This window comes from Rattus norvegicus, chromosome 16, assembly GCF_021556685.1.
Source record: "Rattus norvegicus strain SHRSP/BbbUtx chromosome 16, alternate assembly SHRSP_T2T, whole genome shotgun sequence".
Taxonomy (NCBI): domain Eukaryota; kingdom Metazoa; phylum Chordata; class Mammalia; order Rodentia; family Muridae; genus Rattus; species Rattus norvegicus.
In genome coordinates, this window is record NC_141549.1 from 7,056,825 (window position 1) to 7,077,549 (window position 20,725).

At 40.4% G+C, this 20,725-nt stretch overlaps 1 protein-coding gene across 17 annotated transcripts in view; it reads right to left on the reverse strand.

The window, feature by feature from the left end:
- The window catches only part of Ankrd28 (ankyrin repeat domain 28), a 132,144-nt gene that overhangs the window by 57,464 nt on the left and 53,955 nt on the right, over positions 1–20,725 (reverse strand). For all 17 annotated transcript variants that reach the window (XR_015639401.1, XR_015639398.1, XR_015639397.1 and 14 more), the window contains 1 exon segment: positions 7,996–8,074. Coding sequence is in view for 8 of the 17 variants with exons in the window: in XM_087588187.1 (XP_087444313.1) it covers positions 7,996–8,074 (79 nt within the window). In the remaining 9 variants the exon portion in view is untranslated.

The window sequence follows — 20,725 nt, forward strand, 5'->3', positions numbered from 1 at the left end:
CATAAGTACTTATGCCCATATATATATATATATATATATATATATATATATATATATATATATATATATATACACACACACACATAGATATACAGGCGCAGACATAGATATGAAGGTGCAGACAGAGACAACTAGAAGGGATAGACAGTGCCTGGGCCAACAAAGGCAAAAACTGAGGTCTCATAAATATCTTTAAGAAGTCAGCTTTGAAATAATGACGAGAACAGAACTGTGACTGTCACCCAAAAAACAAAAACAAAAACAAAACAAAAGAAAGAAAAAACAAAAAAACAAAACAAAAAAAAAACCAAAATACAAGATGGCTCTCCATGTGCTGATATAGCTTTGAGAAATAAAAAGTAAAAAGCAGTTAACTATAAATAATGTTTTATCTTTCACTAGAAATAGGAAGAGGTAAGTCTATATATCCATACTTGATTAGTATGAGTACTGAAACCATAGAGGGATGACAAGACTTTAAAAGAGTAGAGACCTGAGTGGTTGGTTGGTTTCTGGGTATACTTAATACTGGGCAGGCACACAGAAGGCTGGTGTGTGTGTGTGTGTGTGTGTGTGTGTGTGTGTGTGTGTGTGTGTGTGTGTGTGTGTGTGTGTGTGTGTGTGCGCGCGCGTATGTTTGTGTCTTCATTGTTATTCTCTATTATTGAAGTTTCTACAATTTTCTATATATGATAGATACTACTCAAAAAATGAAACATACTAAAGAATAAAAAAGTTAAGAGATGGTCATGAAAATATTTCAGGAATTTGGCTCCAGGTACAAACAATAAAAATGAACCAGGAACTGGGTAATTTGTAAGTATTTTGTTTTTTTGGATATGGGTTATCAGATATCTAACTACCTGAAAACAATCTAATTTAATGGTACGCTAAGGAGATGAAAATGCAAAAGAAAACTCCTGATTCATCCTGTCTTGTTCTGACAGTCTTTTTTTCTTCTTCATGTTAAATAAGTAAAAATTAATTTATTGAAACAAGTGATTACAACAAAGAATCCATTAAAAGTTAACTGAGGGTCTAACACTGCTACTTGTAACAATGCCAAAAATAAAGGCCTTGTTCAACAATAGAATATTAAACTTCTGATCACTATCTTTTGTTTTAAAAGACAGTTATCTTTTGTAATATCCCATGATTCTTCTAAAAGCACTAATCAAATGTTTTAATTTCTGATGATGTAAAGGCCAATTTATGAAAAACATCTGCAGGCACCAATGAAAAAAGTCCCTTTCTTACACCTGTGCATTACATTGTATGTGATTTACATACTGACAAACATGATACAGGATGATTGAGTTTTCACTAACAGTAGTTAGTTGGCTGTGTTCCTATCAAAGGAAACAGACAACAGCAGTAACGACAGGAATGACAGAAGAGCCACAGGTACAGCAGCGCATGTGCACTGCTTCAGCTCCTGGAGCCTCTCTGGGCAAACTCACTGAAGGCAAGGTGTTTCTGGTCTCTGTTCTGTGAAGGACTCTGCTAAAATCAGCCATGCATTAATGTATGCTTTAGACATCAAAGCCATTCTAATAATGCAAGACACGGCCAGAGTAAAGTCAAGTGGTTCAACAGCTAGTCAGAAGTATAAAATACTAGCTCGAAAGGTTATCAAGAAAGATGGGGAGAAGGAAAGGAAAATAAAGGGGAGGGGGAGAGAAGTAGAACATTATATAACTTTAAAATAAATGCATGATAAAAGATAAAATCTGTGAGCTACAAAGATGCTAAGTCACTGAGAAAAGACTAATCTCTTTACTACATCCTGATCACTCAAGCTGATCCCGTCTAGTAGCGAGCATCTCCACGGTTTCTACTAGGTTATTGGTCGCTGTTTTGTCAGGAGAAATCACTGCGAGCGATCTGAAGGCAAAGAGAGCACTGATGAGTGTTTTACCCACCGGGCCATTCTCCACCTCTCAATACATAGTTCTCAAAGAACTAATAAAGATATTTTTAAAAGAACGAGAAATATAGACACTGATGTAGATGGAGTGAAGGCAGAGAGAGAAGACCTCTGTCTATAACATTCACAGATCAAGGGAAGGGACACAGAGAGCCTTTTCTTCTAAGAAGGAAGTAATCTGCGCATGCCTTCATTTCAGCTTTCTGACCAGAGCTGTGGGAAAAGAAATTGCTGCTGTTTAAGCTACCTGCTTAAGGGTATCTACCTACCCACCCACCTACCTACCCACCCACCTACCTACCCACCCACCTACCCACCCACCCACCTACCCACCCACCTACCCACCCACCTACCCACCCACCCACCTACCCACCCACCCACCTACCCACCTACCTACCCACCCACCTACCTACCCACCTACCTACCCACCTACCCACCTACCTACCCACCCACCTACTCACCCACCCACCTACCCACCCACCTACCCACCCACCTACCCACCCACCTACCCACCCACCTACCCACCCACCTACTCACCCACCCACCTACCCACCCACCTACCCACCCACCTACCCACCCACCTACCCACCCACCTACCCACCCACCTACCCACCCACCTACCTACCCACCTACCCACCTACTCACCCACCCACCTACTCACCCACCCACCTACCCACCCACCTACCCACCCACCTACCTACCCACCTACCCACCCACCTACCCACCCACCTACCCACCCACCTACCCACCCACCTACCTACCCACCTACCCACCTACCTACCTACCCACCCACCCACCCACCTACCCACCTACCCACCCACCTACCCACCCACCTACCCACCTACCCACCCACCTACCTACCCACCCACCTACCTACCCACCCACCTACCCACCCACCCACCCACCTACTCACCCACCTACCTACCTACCCACCCACCTACCTACCTACCCACCTACTCACCCACCCACCCACCTACTCACCCACCTACCCACCTACCCACCCACCTACCTACCCACCCACCTACCCACCCACCCACCCACCTACTCACCCACCCACCTACTCACCCACCCACCTACCCACCCACCTACCTACCCACCCACCTACCCACCTACCCACCCACCTACCCACCTACCTACTCACCCACCTACCTACCTACCCACCTACCCACCCACCTACCTACCCACCTACTCACCCACCTACCTACCCACCCACCTACCTACCCACCCACCTACCTACCCACCCACCTACCTACCCACCCACCTACCTACCCACCTACCTTGCACCCCTTCCTTAAATGACAGCCCTGGCTAATACACTTACGTTACAAGCTGTTGAGATGTGCACACTTTAGATCTAATTCCAAAGGAAGAAATATTAGACTTCTATTCTGTACTGAGAATTACTTTCTATAAGAGGTCAATGAAATGAAATTTTGAATAATGCTTTCCATGTGCTGAAAAGGCAATACCCAGCAGTCTGCTAACATATGATTTGAATGAAAGCATTAAATTAATAGCTTCCAAACAAAATTCCTATTCTTAATTGATGAGAAAATTTATTAGCCTTTAGGAGAAACATTCTAGAATAAAAAAATAACGTGTATGCAAATGTTACTCAATGCAGGGTAATAGTGGTAATGAAGGGTAGATACAAAGAAGAAGAGAGGTTCAGATTATGACAGAGTTAATGTGAAGTGAAAAGAACGTCGAGTCTGACTCAAGGCTCTAGCTTTTCAGTTACAATAGTACAAGCTTCAGTTATAAATAACGCTGCTGGCTGATAAGTGCTGTCTTAGTTTTCTTGATTTGTAATACTTTCATACAGCTGAGGGCAGAACAGGATAAAAGAGAAGGCTAATTTTAGTGTAGCATTAAAGAGATATATACACTAAGTACTTGCTATGTTACTCCTTCTAGAACAATTATTAATTCCAGTGGATCTCAGCATAACTATAAATTCTAAGAAAGCTTGGCTATATGTATCAGGTCAAAAACACTACAACATACTTAGAAATCCTGGGGCTGCATCAGACAGAACTATTTACGTCCCAATGAATTTAACTATAAATTTTAAAACATTTAATCACAATACAAGTCATCAAAAATAAAATGAGGAGGTAGTTATTACTACTAGCTGTGGTGGTTTGAATGAGAGGTTTCCTGTAAGCCTTGGGCATTTGAACACTTGGTCCCTAGTTGGAAGCCCTGTCAGCCTTGCTGGATGAAGCATGTTGAAGGGGGCAGGCTACATGCCATTTCTAGTTCATTCTGCTTCTTGATTGTGGTTTGAGATGTGAACTCTCAATGCTCAACTTCCAGCTGTCACATCTGCTACCTGCTGTCAGGTTGTCCCCATCACTGCGAACCCTAACCCTCTGGAACTGTAAGCCCAAAATACACCCTTCTTTGTGTAAGTCATCTTAGTCATGGTGTTTTATGACAGCAATAGAAAAATAACTACTATAGAAATTCATACCAGGGAATAGGATACTGCTGTGACAGACCTGACCATGCTGCTTTTTGGAGGAATGTGAACTTTGAACTAGAAAAGTGCTCGAACACTGAAGTGAAGCTTAGTGGTCACCATCCTTGTAGGAGCTGGGAAGACTGTGTGCTTGAGCTCTATGAAAAGTAGAGGCCCAGAGTTCAAGAGATTTCAAAGGGAACAATATTAGCAACTGGGCTAGCGACCATTCCTGATATTTTTAACAAAGAATGTGGCTGCCTTTTTGCTCTTGTCCTAAGAACTTGCCTTAGGTTAAATTTAAAAGTAACGGACTGATTTCTTTGGTGAAAATTTCAAGATGGCCTAATGTTGGCTCTGTTGTATAGTTAACATCAGTCATATATAAGTCTACAATGCAAAGAAGCAAATGCAGTAGGAAGAAATACAAAATGTCCAGTTTTAGAGAGAAAGGGGACACTAGCAACATGCCTTGTGCTGCAAGAGTGGCTGGAATGGTTAAGACTCACACCATTAACGAGAGGCCAAATCTGTGGTGGAGTACAGGGAAGGGTGCTCTTAGGGCAAGACCCCGCCCAACTAAGCTTTCAACTTCTGAAAAAAACTCTGCCCCTAAAAAGCAACAAAAACAAAAGATGCTGGTAATGTGGTTAAAGAGGGCAGAATTCATCCCATGTTTGCAGCTCTTGTTGGCAGTGCCATCCACATGGTGCTGGCTTCAGAGTCATGAAGGACATACAGAAGACACACACTTCCTCTCCAGCTTAAGAGTCACTGAGGCTGGTATTGTGGCAAAGCGGGGCCTGAAGAACTCACTGCCTGAAGCTGTAGAAAGTGAAATCTGAGTTGTGTTGGAGACCCCAAGATGTAAAGAGTCCTACACTCTGATGGTAGAACCAGGCTGCTGCTGCTGCTGCTGCTGGCGGCAGTGGTGTAATCTTCCAGGTAGAAAAGCTGGAACGGCAGTTCCATCTAAGCATTTGACATCAGACAAGAAGCTACAGAATTTTGGATTTTGTCCTGCTAGGTTCTGGTCTTATTTTGGCCTAATGTTTCTTCACTCTTCCTCTAGCCCTCCCTTTAGAAATATGTAGCTACGTGCTCGCTTCGGCAGCACATATACTAAAAATTGGAAATATGTAGCTTGTGTCATTTATGATGTAAGTATATAATTTGTTTTTTATTTTATAGGAGGTTACAGCTGACTTTTTTGAAACTCAGAAGAGACTTAATACTTTAAAAGAGTGTCAGTGTCTGTAAAAGTCGACAGCGTGTCCATAGTCTGCACAACACTATGGAGAGTTATTTGCATTATGAGATGATCAGGAGCGTATTTGGGCCAACAAGTAGAATGTGCTGGTTCAAATGAGACGACACCCACAAGTCTCCAACGTTTGAGTCCTTCCTTCCCTAGTCATTGAGAAAGGCTTAGGAGGTGTGTCCTTGCTGGAGGAGGTGTGTCAATAGGGTCTGACTTTGAGGTTTTAAAAGCCACGTGGGTGGGGGGAACCCCAACCCATGTGTGGTTTCCAGTGCTCTGTCTCTACTTCCTGTTTGTGGTTTTAGATGTGAGTACTCATAGTCCAGCCCTCAGTCTGACTCCTGCTCTCAGGCTCTTTCTGTAATTATGGACCCTACTGGAACCAGAAGCCCCCAATAAGTCCTTCCTTCTCTAAGGTAACAGGTTAGGGCATTTTATCACAGAAATAAAATAGAAACTAACACACTACTATAAACCCAAATATAAACAAAGTCTACCCATTACAGGAAACATGTACCCAATGAGCATAGACACTGACTCAAGGGAAGCTTCTTCAGATACAGGGAAGGCCACCGAGTTCTCCACTAGAACATTTTGTCCTACTGTCAGTGTGTCCCTTCTCTTGGCTGTCTGGATCATCTTTCCACAAAAGAGCACTGCTAAAGAAGAGACCCAGCAGGCACCCTGGTTAGTTCTGACACCAGTGGGGCTGACAGCCAACCACCAACAGACCACTGAAAGAAAGCCTTTGGACTTGAGGAAAGCTGCCGTCCCAAGTTCCGAGCAGACTCAGTGGAGGAGACTGGGCTGCCACAAAGGAAGCATCTGGTCTGCACGAACTCCCCGCACTGCGGTCAGTCATCACGCAGCTGGTACTTGGTAACTGAAGTCATTACTGGAAACACTCACTTTTAAAGAAAGAGACCGAGTCTGACTAAGCCCTAGCATCTCAAGTTTTTTCTAGCCATAAAAAATTTAATTAAATGGGGAAATGAACCTCTTTATACAAGATCATATATAGTATGTATATTAAAATAAAAAAATAGAACTCTTAAAACTCCATTGCACTAGTTATCAAAAGTCCTAGACATTAAAATAAACAAACTATACTGTTACGCAGCCATTTTTTTTTATCTTTTTGTGTTTACTATGTATACACCTATATGATGTGTGTATGTAGCCATGTGTGAGAGTACACTGTGCATCTGCACATGTGTGTGGCAGTCAGAAGACAACTTCAGGTGGTCCCTTCCTCCCACTATGTTTACAACAGGGTTCTTGCTGTCTGTCTGTCTTCCACATTACAGCTGAGAATTACCTGGGACTTCTGAGCCTGCTGCTGCTCGCTCTCGAGCTGGGATTATAATAGTCCATCACGTCCAGTTTATGCCGTGCTGGGGAGCTGGGTATTAAACCCAGGGCTTCCTCTATGTTACATACTCAGGCAATAAAGTGTAATTTCTTAAAAAGCATTTTAAAGACCTTCAAGATGCTATTTTCTTTCTGGTGTGTGTGTGTGTGTGTGTGTGTGTGTGTGTGCTCGTGTGTGTGTGTGTGTGTGTGTGTGTGTGTACACTCATGTGGAAGCCAGAAGCCAATGATGGCTGTCTTCCTTAGTCATTTTCCACCTAGTTTTCTGAGATGAGGTTTCTCAATGAACCTAGAGTCCAGTGCTTTTGCTAGGCAGACCGGCTGTGAGCAATGCAGATGTGCGCTATCTCTGCCTCCCTAGTCCTGGGGTGTCCTAGGAGCACAGGTCTGTACTGCTGGTGCAGGGATCCAAACTTAAGTCGCACGCTTGCACAAGAAGCTCTTTAACAACTGAATCATATCCTCTGCTCTTTAAAAAAAGCCATTTAAAGAAGTTCTGCCGGCACCATCTTAACTTTCTGTACGCAGTAAGACTTTTGATTATCTACTGACTGGGCCACTGTTAGCCGCTTTCCTTTGGAGAAGTCATTTTTGGAGAGATGTAATTGTCTCCTCAAAACTCTGTATTCAATGAGGCCCATTAAAATTACAATACAGAAGGCCTTTTATAACATTTATCTTTCTTCTTCCTCCTTATGTATGTTTTTCATTTTTCCATAGTAGCAATTATTATTTTTTAAACAAACTATAAAATGACTCACATTTACTGAATTAGAAGTCTGTAAGACACCAATCTTTGTTCTACTTCTTAAAGTACTTTAAGCACCCCAAACAGGTTATATGATCAAAATCTGTAAACTATTACACTGGTTTCGATATTAAGACACAGGCCATGCGTTCCAGAGGCATTCCAGCTTACAAACACGCAGTCAAACGGCACTCAGCGCCGTGACTCGTCTGGGAGTTGCCTACCAGATAAAATAAGCAGCTCGATGATTTCCGCATCACCAAGATAGGCAGCAGCATGCAAGGGAGTTCTCTTCTCATTGTCCTGTGAAAGACAAAGGAGCACTTTTAAAGTAAAAGATAATGTAGTGGGCATGAAATTCAACTATTAACTACCAGCTTATTTCCACAACTCTACTCTGCAAGTCTCGCCAACAAAATCTTGGCTGTTTCATAGCTAAGACAAGTAAAAGCCTTTACAAATGTACTTGGCTAGAAAACCATGGCTTGAGCTGAACTGTCCAGTTCGATTTTTAAAATATCTGAAATGAAACAAATTCCAAAAGGTTTCAAGAGGTGATATGTTACCATAAATAAAGAATTAACTTTAAAGAAATTTGTTTCACATGTAAAATTCATAAAGATGTTATGTACAACTATCCCCAGCTGATGTGTATAAGGCATATGAGGTAGTAAATCTCATATTGATTCTTGAATCTCATCCTCAAAACAATGTTAGATAGATGGATGATAGATGGATGGATGAATATCCCCCAAATATTTTTAAAAATCTGAAATCCCACACACTCTGGTTCCAAGAATTTTAGATAAGGGATATACAACCTGTATAAAGTCCATTGAAGAATAAATAAAAATTGAAATATAGACAAGTAAACAGTTTAAGACTATTGATTCATATACTGCAAATTCACACACACACACACACACACACACACACACACACACACACACACACACACACACACCTCTGCATGCTTAAGCGGGCATGCTTAAATACAAACTTCAAATAATCAGATAATTCACCAATCAAAATGTTTCCTTAGGAGTACTCACAGGGAGCATAGGAAACTAAGCCTTCGTGAATTTAAAATGACCCCTTAACACAATACTAAGGTTGGTCTTAATGTTTATTAGTTTTTACTTTCATACCCAGAATACATGCATGCCTGCTTTAAAGAAGACAAATACATCTTTTTCCTAATCTTCCTCCAGAAAGGGGAGCGCCGTTAATGTACAGTTTTGTAGTTATTTTTTCTCCTAATCAAGTGTACTCCAATTGAGGAAGCAAGGTACAAAGTAATGTCACATTAGGAGATTTTAAATTAATATACCACATATAATTTACAACCGACTATTACTGACGTGGCTGTATCTTAAAAAATATTTATTTAGGGATATTATTTTGAAATTTACACTTAATATCATTCGTGAAGGCTTTTGTAATAGATAACTTTTTTTTTGTTGTTTTGTTTCTTTTTTAAACTCCGTTCTTCTTGCTGTCTAGAGACAGCAAGTTGTAGCTCACCATTTACCCTCACGGTGAGAGGTGTGCCCTAGATTACCTCAAGTTATGTTACTTTACTTGGTGTGGACAGATAGAAGAAGAGTGAAGTCCAACCACAGACCTTTCAGAGCCCCTTCCTTTTAAAAGGTAACTGTCAAACTGCATGACTGTGCATGCACTGCAGCAGCATTTGGGGAGGCTGAGGCAGAGAGGTCATAGTTCAACTCTGCTCTGTTCTGGAGGCCAAACTCTACAGCAAGATCTCATCTTAAAAAAACGAAATGAAAACCAAACCAAACCTAGACTATAGCTGCAGTATGCTCCAAGCCTATAGGCTGAAAGGCAGATCTGACACGGAGCCAACTTTGACCATGTAGGTACAGGCCGCTATCCCAGCAGACTGAGAATGAGCTCAATGAGCCACCATCTTGGAACACTGACTCGTAGACTTCTCAGAAGAGAAAGCTTGCATTTAAGTAGCACATTACTCCAGTCTTCATGATTCGGGGGGGACTGGGAGATATGTGTGGATACATGGCTGTGCATGTGTGCCAGGAGGCCAGACCGACCTCAGGATCACTCGCTCATCAAGAACTGTTCCTAGCACCCAGGGCTTGCTGACCAGGGTAGGGCAGGCTAGCTGTGCCATGATCCCCAGGTGACTTTCTGCTTTCCTGGTGCTGGTATTCAAGCACTATCACATCCAGCTTTTATGTGGGGTCAGATATCAAATTCTGTTTCTCATGCTTGTCTAACAAGCACTTTACCCACTGAGCTATCTCCTCAGCTCAAGACTATAAAATTTTCTAGTTTAGGAATCTCTAAATTACTCTAAGAACAGCTGAGACTAGGGATTAGAGCTGGGAATCTTAGCAATACCATATAAAAATACTGCACAGGAAATTAGTTTACTGCTATTAATGTTGAATAAATTAGTGAGCTTGGAGGTTTTCCTTTCTATGGCCAGAGTTAGAATCTATTGCATCATACTTTTTAATTTTCACCCCAGGAAATGGAATACATTGAGAGAAATCATGCACCAAACAGCTGTTAAAAAGCTCACACAAGGGGCTGGGGATTTAGCTCAGTGGTAGAGCGCTTACCTAGGAAGCGCAAGGCCCTGGGTTCGGTCCCCAGCTCCGAAAAAAAAGAACCAAAAAAAAAAGCTCACACAGAATATCTAGCAAACACTGAAAGATAAAGATTTACTGAAAGCTGAAGACTAATTTAGAAGTGTGGTTTAAACTGAACTTGTTGTCTAGCCTTTTTGGTGCTACCCATTAAACAAACAAATGTTGCTAATGTTAAAATGTGATTAGACCTAGTCAAATGGAAAAACATCTCTAATGCAATGCATAAACATGACAGAAAGCACAATGACACAGAAAGTGAGTCACTGTGTCTGAGAGATGCCTGGAACTCTGTGACTCAATGCTTGCAATGCTACGAAGCTATTTTATGACTCATGTGAACATAATATTTCTCTATGCAAATCATAATGAAAGGGAATTGATAATGAAAGAAAAATACAGATCTTATTTCACTCTACTACAGCTCAACACTGAAAATGAGGCAACAAAATAGCTAAAATTCCCTTTAGTAAAATATGCTTTAAAACTTATTTTTTTAAAAAAAGAATTCCAACCTGTCTATTTATTGTAAGACTCAAATGCTGAAAACAGATTAGATGTCTCCAAAATGGGTACTTAAATAACAGAACACAAGAAACTCTTAATCAACCTTTTGTAAACTCACACAAGTAACCAATATTCTTGGATTCCTGAGTGTTAGGAATAATTAATTTTTACACAAGGTACTTTGACTCATACATAGTCTTCCGCTCTTAAATCCACACGCTTTTGATCACAGAGTGGGGTCTATGTTTGCCAAGGGTAAAGTGTGTTAGCAATTTGTGTATTTGTAGCTTATTTAAATAGCTAAATCAGGAATGAAGAACCAAATATATCCATGATCAACAGGATAAATATTACTTTTAAAATTCAATAAGGAGAAGTGCTGGAAAATTGGAAAGGAGAAACTGAAACACTAAAGCTGACTGCTTTTATAAAGAACCCAAGTTTTACTCTAAGTTAGTTTTCCCCTGGAGTTTCCCGATGTACCACAGGCTGACCTAGAGCTCTTAGGTAATACAGGCGGGCCCAAAACTCAAGAGTATCCTACCTGTGCTTTTATGGTGAGGAGATTATAGACACTTGCCACCAGGCCTGGCTTAACATGGTCAGTTAAGGGCTTAATTTCTCATACCACTTAAGGAAACTCAAAACGGAAGGTATAGATAATGTATTGTGGGTATAGTTGAAGAAAAATATTACTGAGTTATGCATTATTAATGAAAAACCTTGAGTTTAATTTAAAAAAAAGTCCTAGTGAATATCAATACATCATCAGACTTTCAACACAGCAGAAGACAAGATTACCACTGGACATCTACACAAGGAAATACGGTACTTATAACTTAAATTAAGAAGCAGGGACCATAATAAAGTAAAACCATGTGCCAACAAGCCTGATGACCTGAGTTCAATCCCTGGAATCCAAATGGCAGGAGGAAAAGAACAGACTCTAACAAGTTGTTTCCTGACCTACACATATGAACTATGGCATGCACAGTGTACATGCATGCATTCACACACACACACATGCAGGCACGTGCGCATGCACGCACGTGGGCAGGTGGGAGGGGGAGAGTTCTTAACACGGACTTATTTAAAAAAAAAAAAAAAAGAAGAAGAAGAGACCAGCAGAGGGACTGACTAGAGCTGTCTCTGCGCACTGCTGTCAGCCCCACCCCTCCCCCTTCTTCCCAAACAGACCATTCGCCTAGTAGGTAACAAACTGCTGCAATGGGGAGATTGCTGTGGAGCACAAAGTCCCCAAACATCCCCACAGAGAAGAGTGAAGCATGCTGTCCCTTCCCTGACATGTTTCTTCCACCATGACTGTCTGACAGCTAAGATGGATTTCTTAAGAAATGAAGAACAAGACATCAAGAGCCTCCATTGACTACACAGATGATTCTTGTGGCCCTCATAGGCTCTTTATAATTTAGAAAGTTGTGTGGAGTTTATGTAACTTTATTACCAGAGTAGAAGCCCTGATATATATTCACAACCACGATCTAATCCATTATAGCTTGAAGCCTCCCTGAAACTGAATGCACTGCCAGAGTACACCCTCCCTTGAGGGCTATGAGTACCTCCATTCTTGAGAGACAGTTGTCATTCCAGCATGTCTGTATATGATGCATGAATCTATGTCCAGCAGAAAAGCTGAAACCCTTGCTCCCAAACTCAGTGACCATGCCTAGGGATGCACGGTTTACACAGTGCGAGCCAAGAGCAGCAAGCCTGGCCTTTTCAAGTAGAGGGAAAGCTGTAGCACTACCATACTGACAGATGTGTGCAGCTTAGATCAATGACATAAGTACAGTACAGACGTCTCCTACAAGAACCACAGTTAAAGAAAACTGCAGAAGTCATACAGAGTTAATCCAGAATCAAAGTTTATACTCCATACCCAATGGAAAGGCCAGTATAAAAACTCACAGAAAAAAATCTTTCTCTCTACATAAGGAGGAAAGCCATAAAACAAGATAAGATTATTGTATGAGATGCACATAGCAATTTAGGGACAATAGAAATATGTAAAAATAAAAATGATATCTGTCAAGGAATACAATCATCTACCTGACCTCAAATAAAAGTACATTTACAAACTGCCGAGAAAGGAATTCTGAATAATGAGCTTAGTGAAGCATGATATGAGTCAAGAAAAAAACAAAACATACTCACAGATAATTTAATGAAATCAGAAAAGCATGCTTGTACAATTAATTGATTCATTTAATTATATATTAATTTTCAAAAATGTTAATAGGACTCTTCCATGTGTAACCCAGCAGTCAATGAAAAGCCGTTTTTCCTGTAAATTCTGGTTAGGAGACATGGTCTCAGCCTGTAGTCCAGATAAGGGTTTACTCACCTAAATTTGTCATAAATTTAAAGTTTTCCTTTTTTCCCCCCTTTTTTCTTAAAGACAGAATCTTGATTTGTAACCCAGGCTCACATGGAAATTCCTAAGTAGTCTAGTCTGGTCGCTAGGATTATAGGGCATGCGCCACCGAGCTCGGCAAAAGCCTGTATTCTTTATATTTCAGGATTTAGGATCATAAAGAAATATCTGTTACGGAACTCTTGCAACTAGAGCTATTATAGTTGAGCACTACCTTTCATTTCCTGGAACTGAAAGCGATTCCCCAAAAGATATAAATAGGACTCGGAACATATCTCAGTTGGTAAAGTGCTTACCTTGTAAGCACGAGTAAGTCTGACCTAGCATGGTACTGTGGGAAGAATCCCAGTGCTGTGGAGGTGGAGAGAGAAGGATCCCTGCAAACCATCAGCCAGCTTTACTGAGATGGCGTGTACGAACGCACTGAATATGCAGTGCAGCGCTGTGGGGTGCTCTCAGTTACACATGTGTCTTCACAGCCAATCTCAGAACCCCTTATCATGCCACCAAGCTACTTCCTCGTAAACCAGTGGTTCTCAACCTGTGGGCCATCTATCAGACATCCTGCAGATTAGGTGTTTACATTAGGATTCATAACAGTAGCAAAACTACAGTTATGAAGTATAAACAAAGTGACTTTAAGGTTGGGAGTCACACGTTACATGAGGAACTGTAAAAGGGCCCTAGCATTAGGAAGGTTAAGAACCAATGTCTTGAACCATCTTCCCCACTTTCATTTTCTGGGTCCTACTGAAATAAACAGATAAACACTGTCTCCTGCTTTGCTTACATATCCTCAGGGCTTGTTTATAGCATAGTGTTATTAGTATCTCATTTTATTGATGAATTACGTTCCACTGTAGGGATATACCACATCTTTTAGTCACTCATTAGTTGATAGAAATTTGAATTGCTTACATTGTTTTGTCTATTAACAGGAGCATGAATGTTGCCATGAACATTTATTTCTAAATAGAAAATCTTTATGTGGACTTGTTTTTTTCCTTTATGGGTACATCCTTTGGAATCAAAGTATGGGTAATATAGGAACTCTGTATTTAGACTTGGGGAACCACCATCCTGTCTTCTACAGTGACTTCTTAGCAGAGTGAATGAGGGCTCTCAGATCCACAAATTCTTGGCACCATTTGTTGCTGCCTATCCTTGTGAATTATCGCAATCACATTGTGGTACATGCCTTTAATCCCAACACTCGGGAGGAAAACAGATCTGTTCAAGTGTTCCTAGTCTACCACATCGATTTCTAGGCAAACCAGGGTGATGCAATGAGACCTTGCCTAAAATAGAAAAAAGCAAAAAGGACACCAGGGCAACCAGCCAACGGAACACCCACAGCTCCATCCCCATACACAACAAGTAGCATCTCAATTATGGTTTGATCAGCATTCCCTGGTGGCTAATCGCGGTCAGTAAGCCTTCATGTGCTTTCCTCTTTGGAGGTAAGTCTGCTCACCCTTACCTTAAAAAGGTTTATCTGTCTTTTTATTAAGGATAGGAATATACAAACATAGCTTGTCCTACGTCTGTGACCAAGGTGTCACATTTAGACTTCTCATTACCAGAAAACAAGCAGCCACTCCTGCTGTGAACTTGTCAGGATGACCACTAATTCAAATCCAGTCCTAATACCCTCTACCTGGGAGGTAGTATTAAATGACACAGAAAAGGGCTTACTTCCTTCAGACTGCCCTGAATTCAGACATTAGTTGCAAGTTCCACATTGTCTTTTCTGTGCTTCTGACTATATATTAAGGTTCTATGGCCTTCTCTGGTCTTCCTGTGTATAGGCCATTCCCCACATATGCACAGCTTTAGAAGCCTCTCAGAAGTAGTCCTTTTGGTTTTGTGTATGTTTATTATGTTAGGAGTTCATTAAATTACTGAACATTGGTAACCACACCAATCTTCAGTCTTTACTTGCTAGAAGCTAGAAGGTAATATGAAAGACCATTAACCCACTGTAGAAAAGGACTTGGTCTTTCCGGCAATCAACTCCTGTACTGAAGCTACTTCTTCTTAGCTTATCTTAGGGGACCTTAGATACTTAGCCTCTGACTAACATACAAAAGATACTAAAATACTTCGAGTTTTAAGGGTTTTAAGTGCTATGTGCTAAGAAATGGGAAGAAAGTTAAATACTTTATAATATCAAATCCTACTGAAAAACCAAGATCCATGTACGCCACCAATGAGAATTCTGATACAGCAGTCATGAGGATGTGGATCAATTCTATATATTAATAAAGTGCTATGTACACATGCAGTGCTGTAAGCCACATACATATTCTACAGAAACACAAACTCATGCACACCATGTATACCACAGACATGTTTAAAATAGTTTGTTTCTAACAAGAAAAAAATTAACCTACTGTAGAAAAGAACTCAGACCATGCAGTGGCAGTGCATACCTTTAATCCCAGCACTTGAGACTAGACAAACAGATCTCTGAGGTCTCTGAGGTCAACCAGGTCTATAGAGTGAGTTCTAGAATAGCCAGGACTACACAAAGAAACCCTGCTTTGGGGGTTGCGGGAGAACTCAGACCCAAGTAATATTACAGATTATATATATATATATATATATATATATATATATATATATATATATATATATATATATAATCTATATTATCTACTGGGTTAAAAATATGAAAAACCAAGATTTTTAAAATAAGACTTATTTTAATTATACATTTATGTGCATATCTGTGCACCTGTATAGGAGTCCAACATGGAGCTGGTGTTATAGTGTGAGTCACCTAGGAAACAAACTTGGTCTTCTGTAAGAGTAATACATACTTTTAACTGCTGAGTCATTTCACTAGTCCTGAAAGTGAAATGTAGATCAGATCGTTATGTAGGTACAAAGGGTGATTTTGAGGAGCTGATATTCAGAACAATAAAAGAGATAAAAATGGACAACAATAATCATTTTTAGAAACTACCAACTGAGGTCCATTTAAACTAAGAAGGGGATGTATCAGTACTGACACAATGTACAAGCTTTGAAGTGGGATATCACCAGCTAAAGCCAGACCTACATGATCACAGACACTCAGAAGGCTGAGGCAGGACTTAAAGTTCAAGGCTTGTCTAGGAAACCTAGTGAGCACATGTTTTAAAGTGTGTTTTCAAGACAGGTTTTCTCTGTGTAGCCCCGGCTGTCTTGGAACTCCCTCTGTAGACCATGCTGGCCAGGAATTCTCAGAGATCTGCCTATCATGTCTATGTGCAATCATTAGCACTAAAACCCACTTTCCAAAACACAAACATGCCTACTGGCATGCTTAATTCCTTTGGGAAAGAGTATCCTTTGAATTCAAACAGTTCCCAGAAAAATCGAAATTCTATATTCACTCTTTATATATCTAACTACCAACTTGACTCTATATGGACACTAAGACTAGAAGAATTACCAGAGGTTCATATACAGCAATTCTGGAGAGGCAGGATAATCTACATTCATCTCATAGTAGAGACCCTCAATTATATAGTGAGAGTAAAACATTTTCTTTGTGAATGCATCATTTGAGTGAGATGAGGCAGCTCCCCCTTTCAGTCCTGACTCAAAGTAAAAGTATTTGGATTTACAAAGTTTTGAACGCATCAGCTCCTTAGGCTAGGGTATACGTACCAGTAATCTGGCAGCATGACTTGAAATACAAGCCCCATGCTATCAAAAGCTACCTATGTGGCTCACTTGAGTGTTCGTACAGAATGGCAGTGCTCAGCATCCATCCCGGCTCTACTCCTTCTCCCGCCCCAGGTTTCCATAAGTTCCCAAGTTACTTTCATGATCCCATGTTTGATCATCTTGTAACCTTAAGTTTCCTCTCTGTAATCTAAAAAATGAAATCCAGCTTGTCAGAAAACCTCCAACAGTAAGAACTTTTAGTAAATGGCTCTTCTAGAAGTTGAGGTACCTGACATGAGCACCAAGGCCAAATGACTTGAATGTGACCTGTCTAAACTGTAGGTGCTGCCAATGGGACAGGGAATGGGAATGGGAAGGAGGTTTAAGAGACGTAAGCATCCTGTTATGATTGGGTGGTACAGTCTTCACGAGGGCTGAGGCACCTGCTCTCACGCCTGACCTAAGCTTGGATCCGGAGCTCGCAGACGCCATTCCATCACACAGACAGGCAGACGCCTGAAGCTCACTGGCCAGCAGTTTAGCTGGATCAGAAACTTCAGGATCAATGAGTGAGTCCTTGTATCAAAGAGCAAGGTGGGCAGTGACTGAGAAAGGTACTCAAGGCAGACCTTTGATCTCCATTTATATCTGTATACACAGCAGCACACAAACACATAAACATATGTGCATACATACACAAACATTCAAGTCTCACAGAGATTAACATTCATCTACAAAAGGACAGCAGCTTTTTCCTCATACTAACTGCCCCCTCAAAGTAACTGCTAACAGCAACTAAAACAGCCAGCATCTACCTGTAAATATTACTTTGAAAATGTCCAAAAACAAAAAAACAAACAAACAAACAAAAAAACCCTCTATAGTGTGCTTTCGGAATCCCACTGGACGACACAAGCTGAGGAACCATGTTAGAAAAAGATAAGCTTCATTTTGCTTACATTGCACCTCACTCAAAATAGAGTAAGGTGGACAGAATAAGCTGCACCACATAGAGGACTCTTCTGGGCTCCCTGTTCCTACTACAGTGGAAAAAGAAAGCTGAGGGTAGACCCTAAGTTCAGACTCCCTAGCCTCTGATACTTCTCTGCAGAAGGTATTACCCCATGGAAAACACCCAGGGTCGGAGGGGCAGACCACCTGCAATCCAAAGGTGGATGGTGAGGGTCCCAGAAGCCGAGCATGAGAATCTCGGTGGAGATATACTTCCAGAAAGGCGTTCACTTGAACACTGAAGATCGATCTAAAGTCATAGTGTTTGTCATTTATATACCTTGGTCTTTTGTTTGCCACAGACTACTAGAAAATGTAAGATTTTTCAGGGGTTGGGGATTTGGCTCAGTGGTAGAGCGCTTGCCTAGCAAGCACAAGGTCCTGGGTTCGGTCCCCAGCTCTGAAAAAAAAAAAAAAAAAAAGAAAAGAAAAGAAAAGAAAGATTTTTCAAACATACACATAAAATCCTTTTGGCTTAGCTGGAAGTGGTATCATCTTCTGTTGAAAATGGCTGTTACAGGAAAGACAGCTTGTCAAACAGGTTGAGTACCAAGGAAAAATTAAGTATTTCAAAATAAAGACTATTCACACTAGGAACAAAAAGTACAGAATATAGAAAAATGGGACAAAAACCACACTCAGTGGTAAGTATAAAACGTTAGCAAAGAAACTAAAATATTCATATATATATATATATATGCTTAAAAAAATCTAAATATTGTGCTGAACCTACTAACCTTAAAAGATTTTTAACTTTTGTGAATTTTATTTTGATACCAAATGATGAAGCAAATATTTTTATACTAACTTTAGAAGACTATACTTTGAGTAAAACTAAGTAACATTTAAAAAAAACCCATACGTATGTCTGCTTCTAAAGTCAATTTTTGTAAGTAACACTAATTTCTCCCAGTCTGGATAGAGAAACATAATTTGTTTGTAGAAAACCAATTTTTGTCTAAATATGAATCAGACTTTTTTTTCTGAAATAGGGTACCATCAATATTTCAGATTAAACTATTCAAGAACAACATATCAAATTCTTATAAATTCTAAGGAAAACATTTATTTTGGTCATATGCATCAAGACAAATTAAATCTTGGCAAAATCAGGAAGGCATTGGAAGTCACTGAGGACTTTTGGGAGAGTCTGGGTTGGAGAAAGACTCTGAGGCTTAGTAATGCAGTCCTACAGATTACAGAAGTGCATGTCAGAGATGGGGCCAGTGGTCCACAGCTGTCCACAGAGGACGGAGAGACTGTCATGGTACCAATGTTCTTTGTGTTCTAACTACCAACACAGCTTTAACTACTACTTCACTACCCTTCATGGTTATACTGTTCCTTTCATAAGTAACTTTCCATTTTTCTAAAAGTCTGCTATTCTGTTGTAAAATGACTAATTATCTACCTTTGTTAAATTACGGATGTAAGCAATTATTTTTCCTTCCTTCCTTCTTTCCTTTTTCTTGGAAAATTCTGATCCATTCCAGATAGCAATGAAAACAGGCTCCTATTCTTTCTCCCAAGAAGCAGACAACAAACCGCCAATATAAGCAAATAAATTAGATAGATAAGCTGGATGGATGGACGGATGGACGGACAGACAGACACTTTCTATTTTGACTGCTGATGGAACAGCAGACCTCAGGGGCAGGTCTGTTGGTGATCTAGAAAAGATATCTCTGATTTGAAAGGAAACCTAGAGAATAGTCTTTCTGCTTTATCTGATTTAAGCATGTGCAGTTGTTACTCATCTCATGCTGTCAGAACAAGGCTTAGACTCTAAATACTGCACTGTGATAAGATAAACATCTTGCTCTGGAGTGAACAAGCATGTTGAAGGTCTTGAGTCTGATTCCCAACACTGTGACCATCAGCAAATTATACATGCAGCAGCTTCCATTCACTCAGTTAACACCATCAGGTTGTTTGTTATATCCTCATGGCAAGTAATATGAATATATGCTCTTAAATTCTAGCTTTTATTTAAAATAAACTAGTTTAGAAAGAAAGATACTGTTTAGCTGTCCATAAGATTTAAAGTTTCAGGATCTGACAAGAGAAATTTATAGAAATATAAGTAGAAGCAAATCTGAACGTACACTCATCTTAAAAATCATAAAATGGGCTGGGGAGATGATGCAATTAGTAAAATGCCTTATCTGAGTTCGGATCCCCAGGAGCTATACAAAAACTAGGGGTGGAGGCGAGCATCTGCAACCCCGTCAGTTCTGGGAGAGACAGGCAAATATCTAGATTAAGTCAATGACTCTGCCTTAAGAAATGAGGTGAAGACCAGGCTGAGGAGACATCCAATGTCTGTATCCCGCCTCCACAAGCAAAGACACATGCACACAACACATACCACACAGACACTTCCTCAAAATAACCTTTAAAACATGAGATCTGAATTTCAAGGAGTATGTTCTTCAACACGTACCCTTGTTATTACTAAGAATTTGTTATAGTCTCCCTCAAAGGGCCACTCATGTTTCTTATGCTGCTAATGATGCCTAAAAATAAGACTAGACTCAACCATTTTTTCTGCTCAAGGTATCGTGATTAAATGAAGTAGAAAAGCAATGGCAGCTACAAGCTGCCATGAAGAAATTAGCCACGGCAATTAGACTATTCTATTTAAGTCAAACATCAAAAACAAAATAGTATATGTCTGTCTTCCTCTGGTTCACACATCTATACCCTACAGCTACTTAGTATGCTTGAAAAAGTAGACTTGCGGGGCTGGGG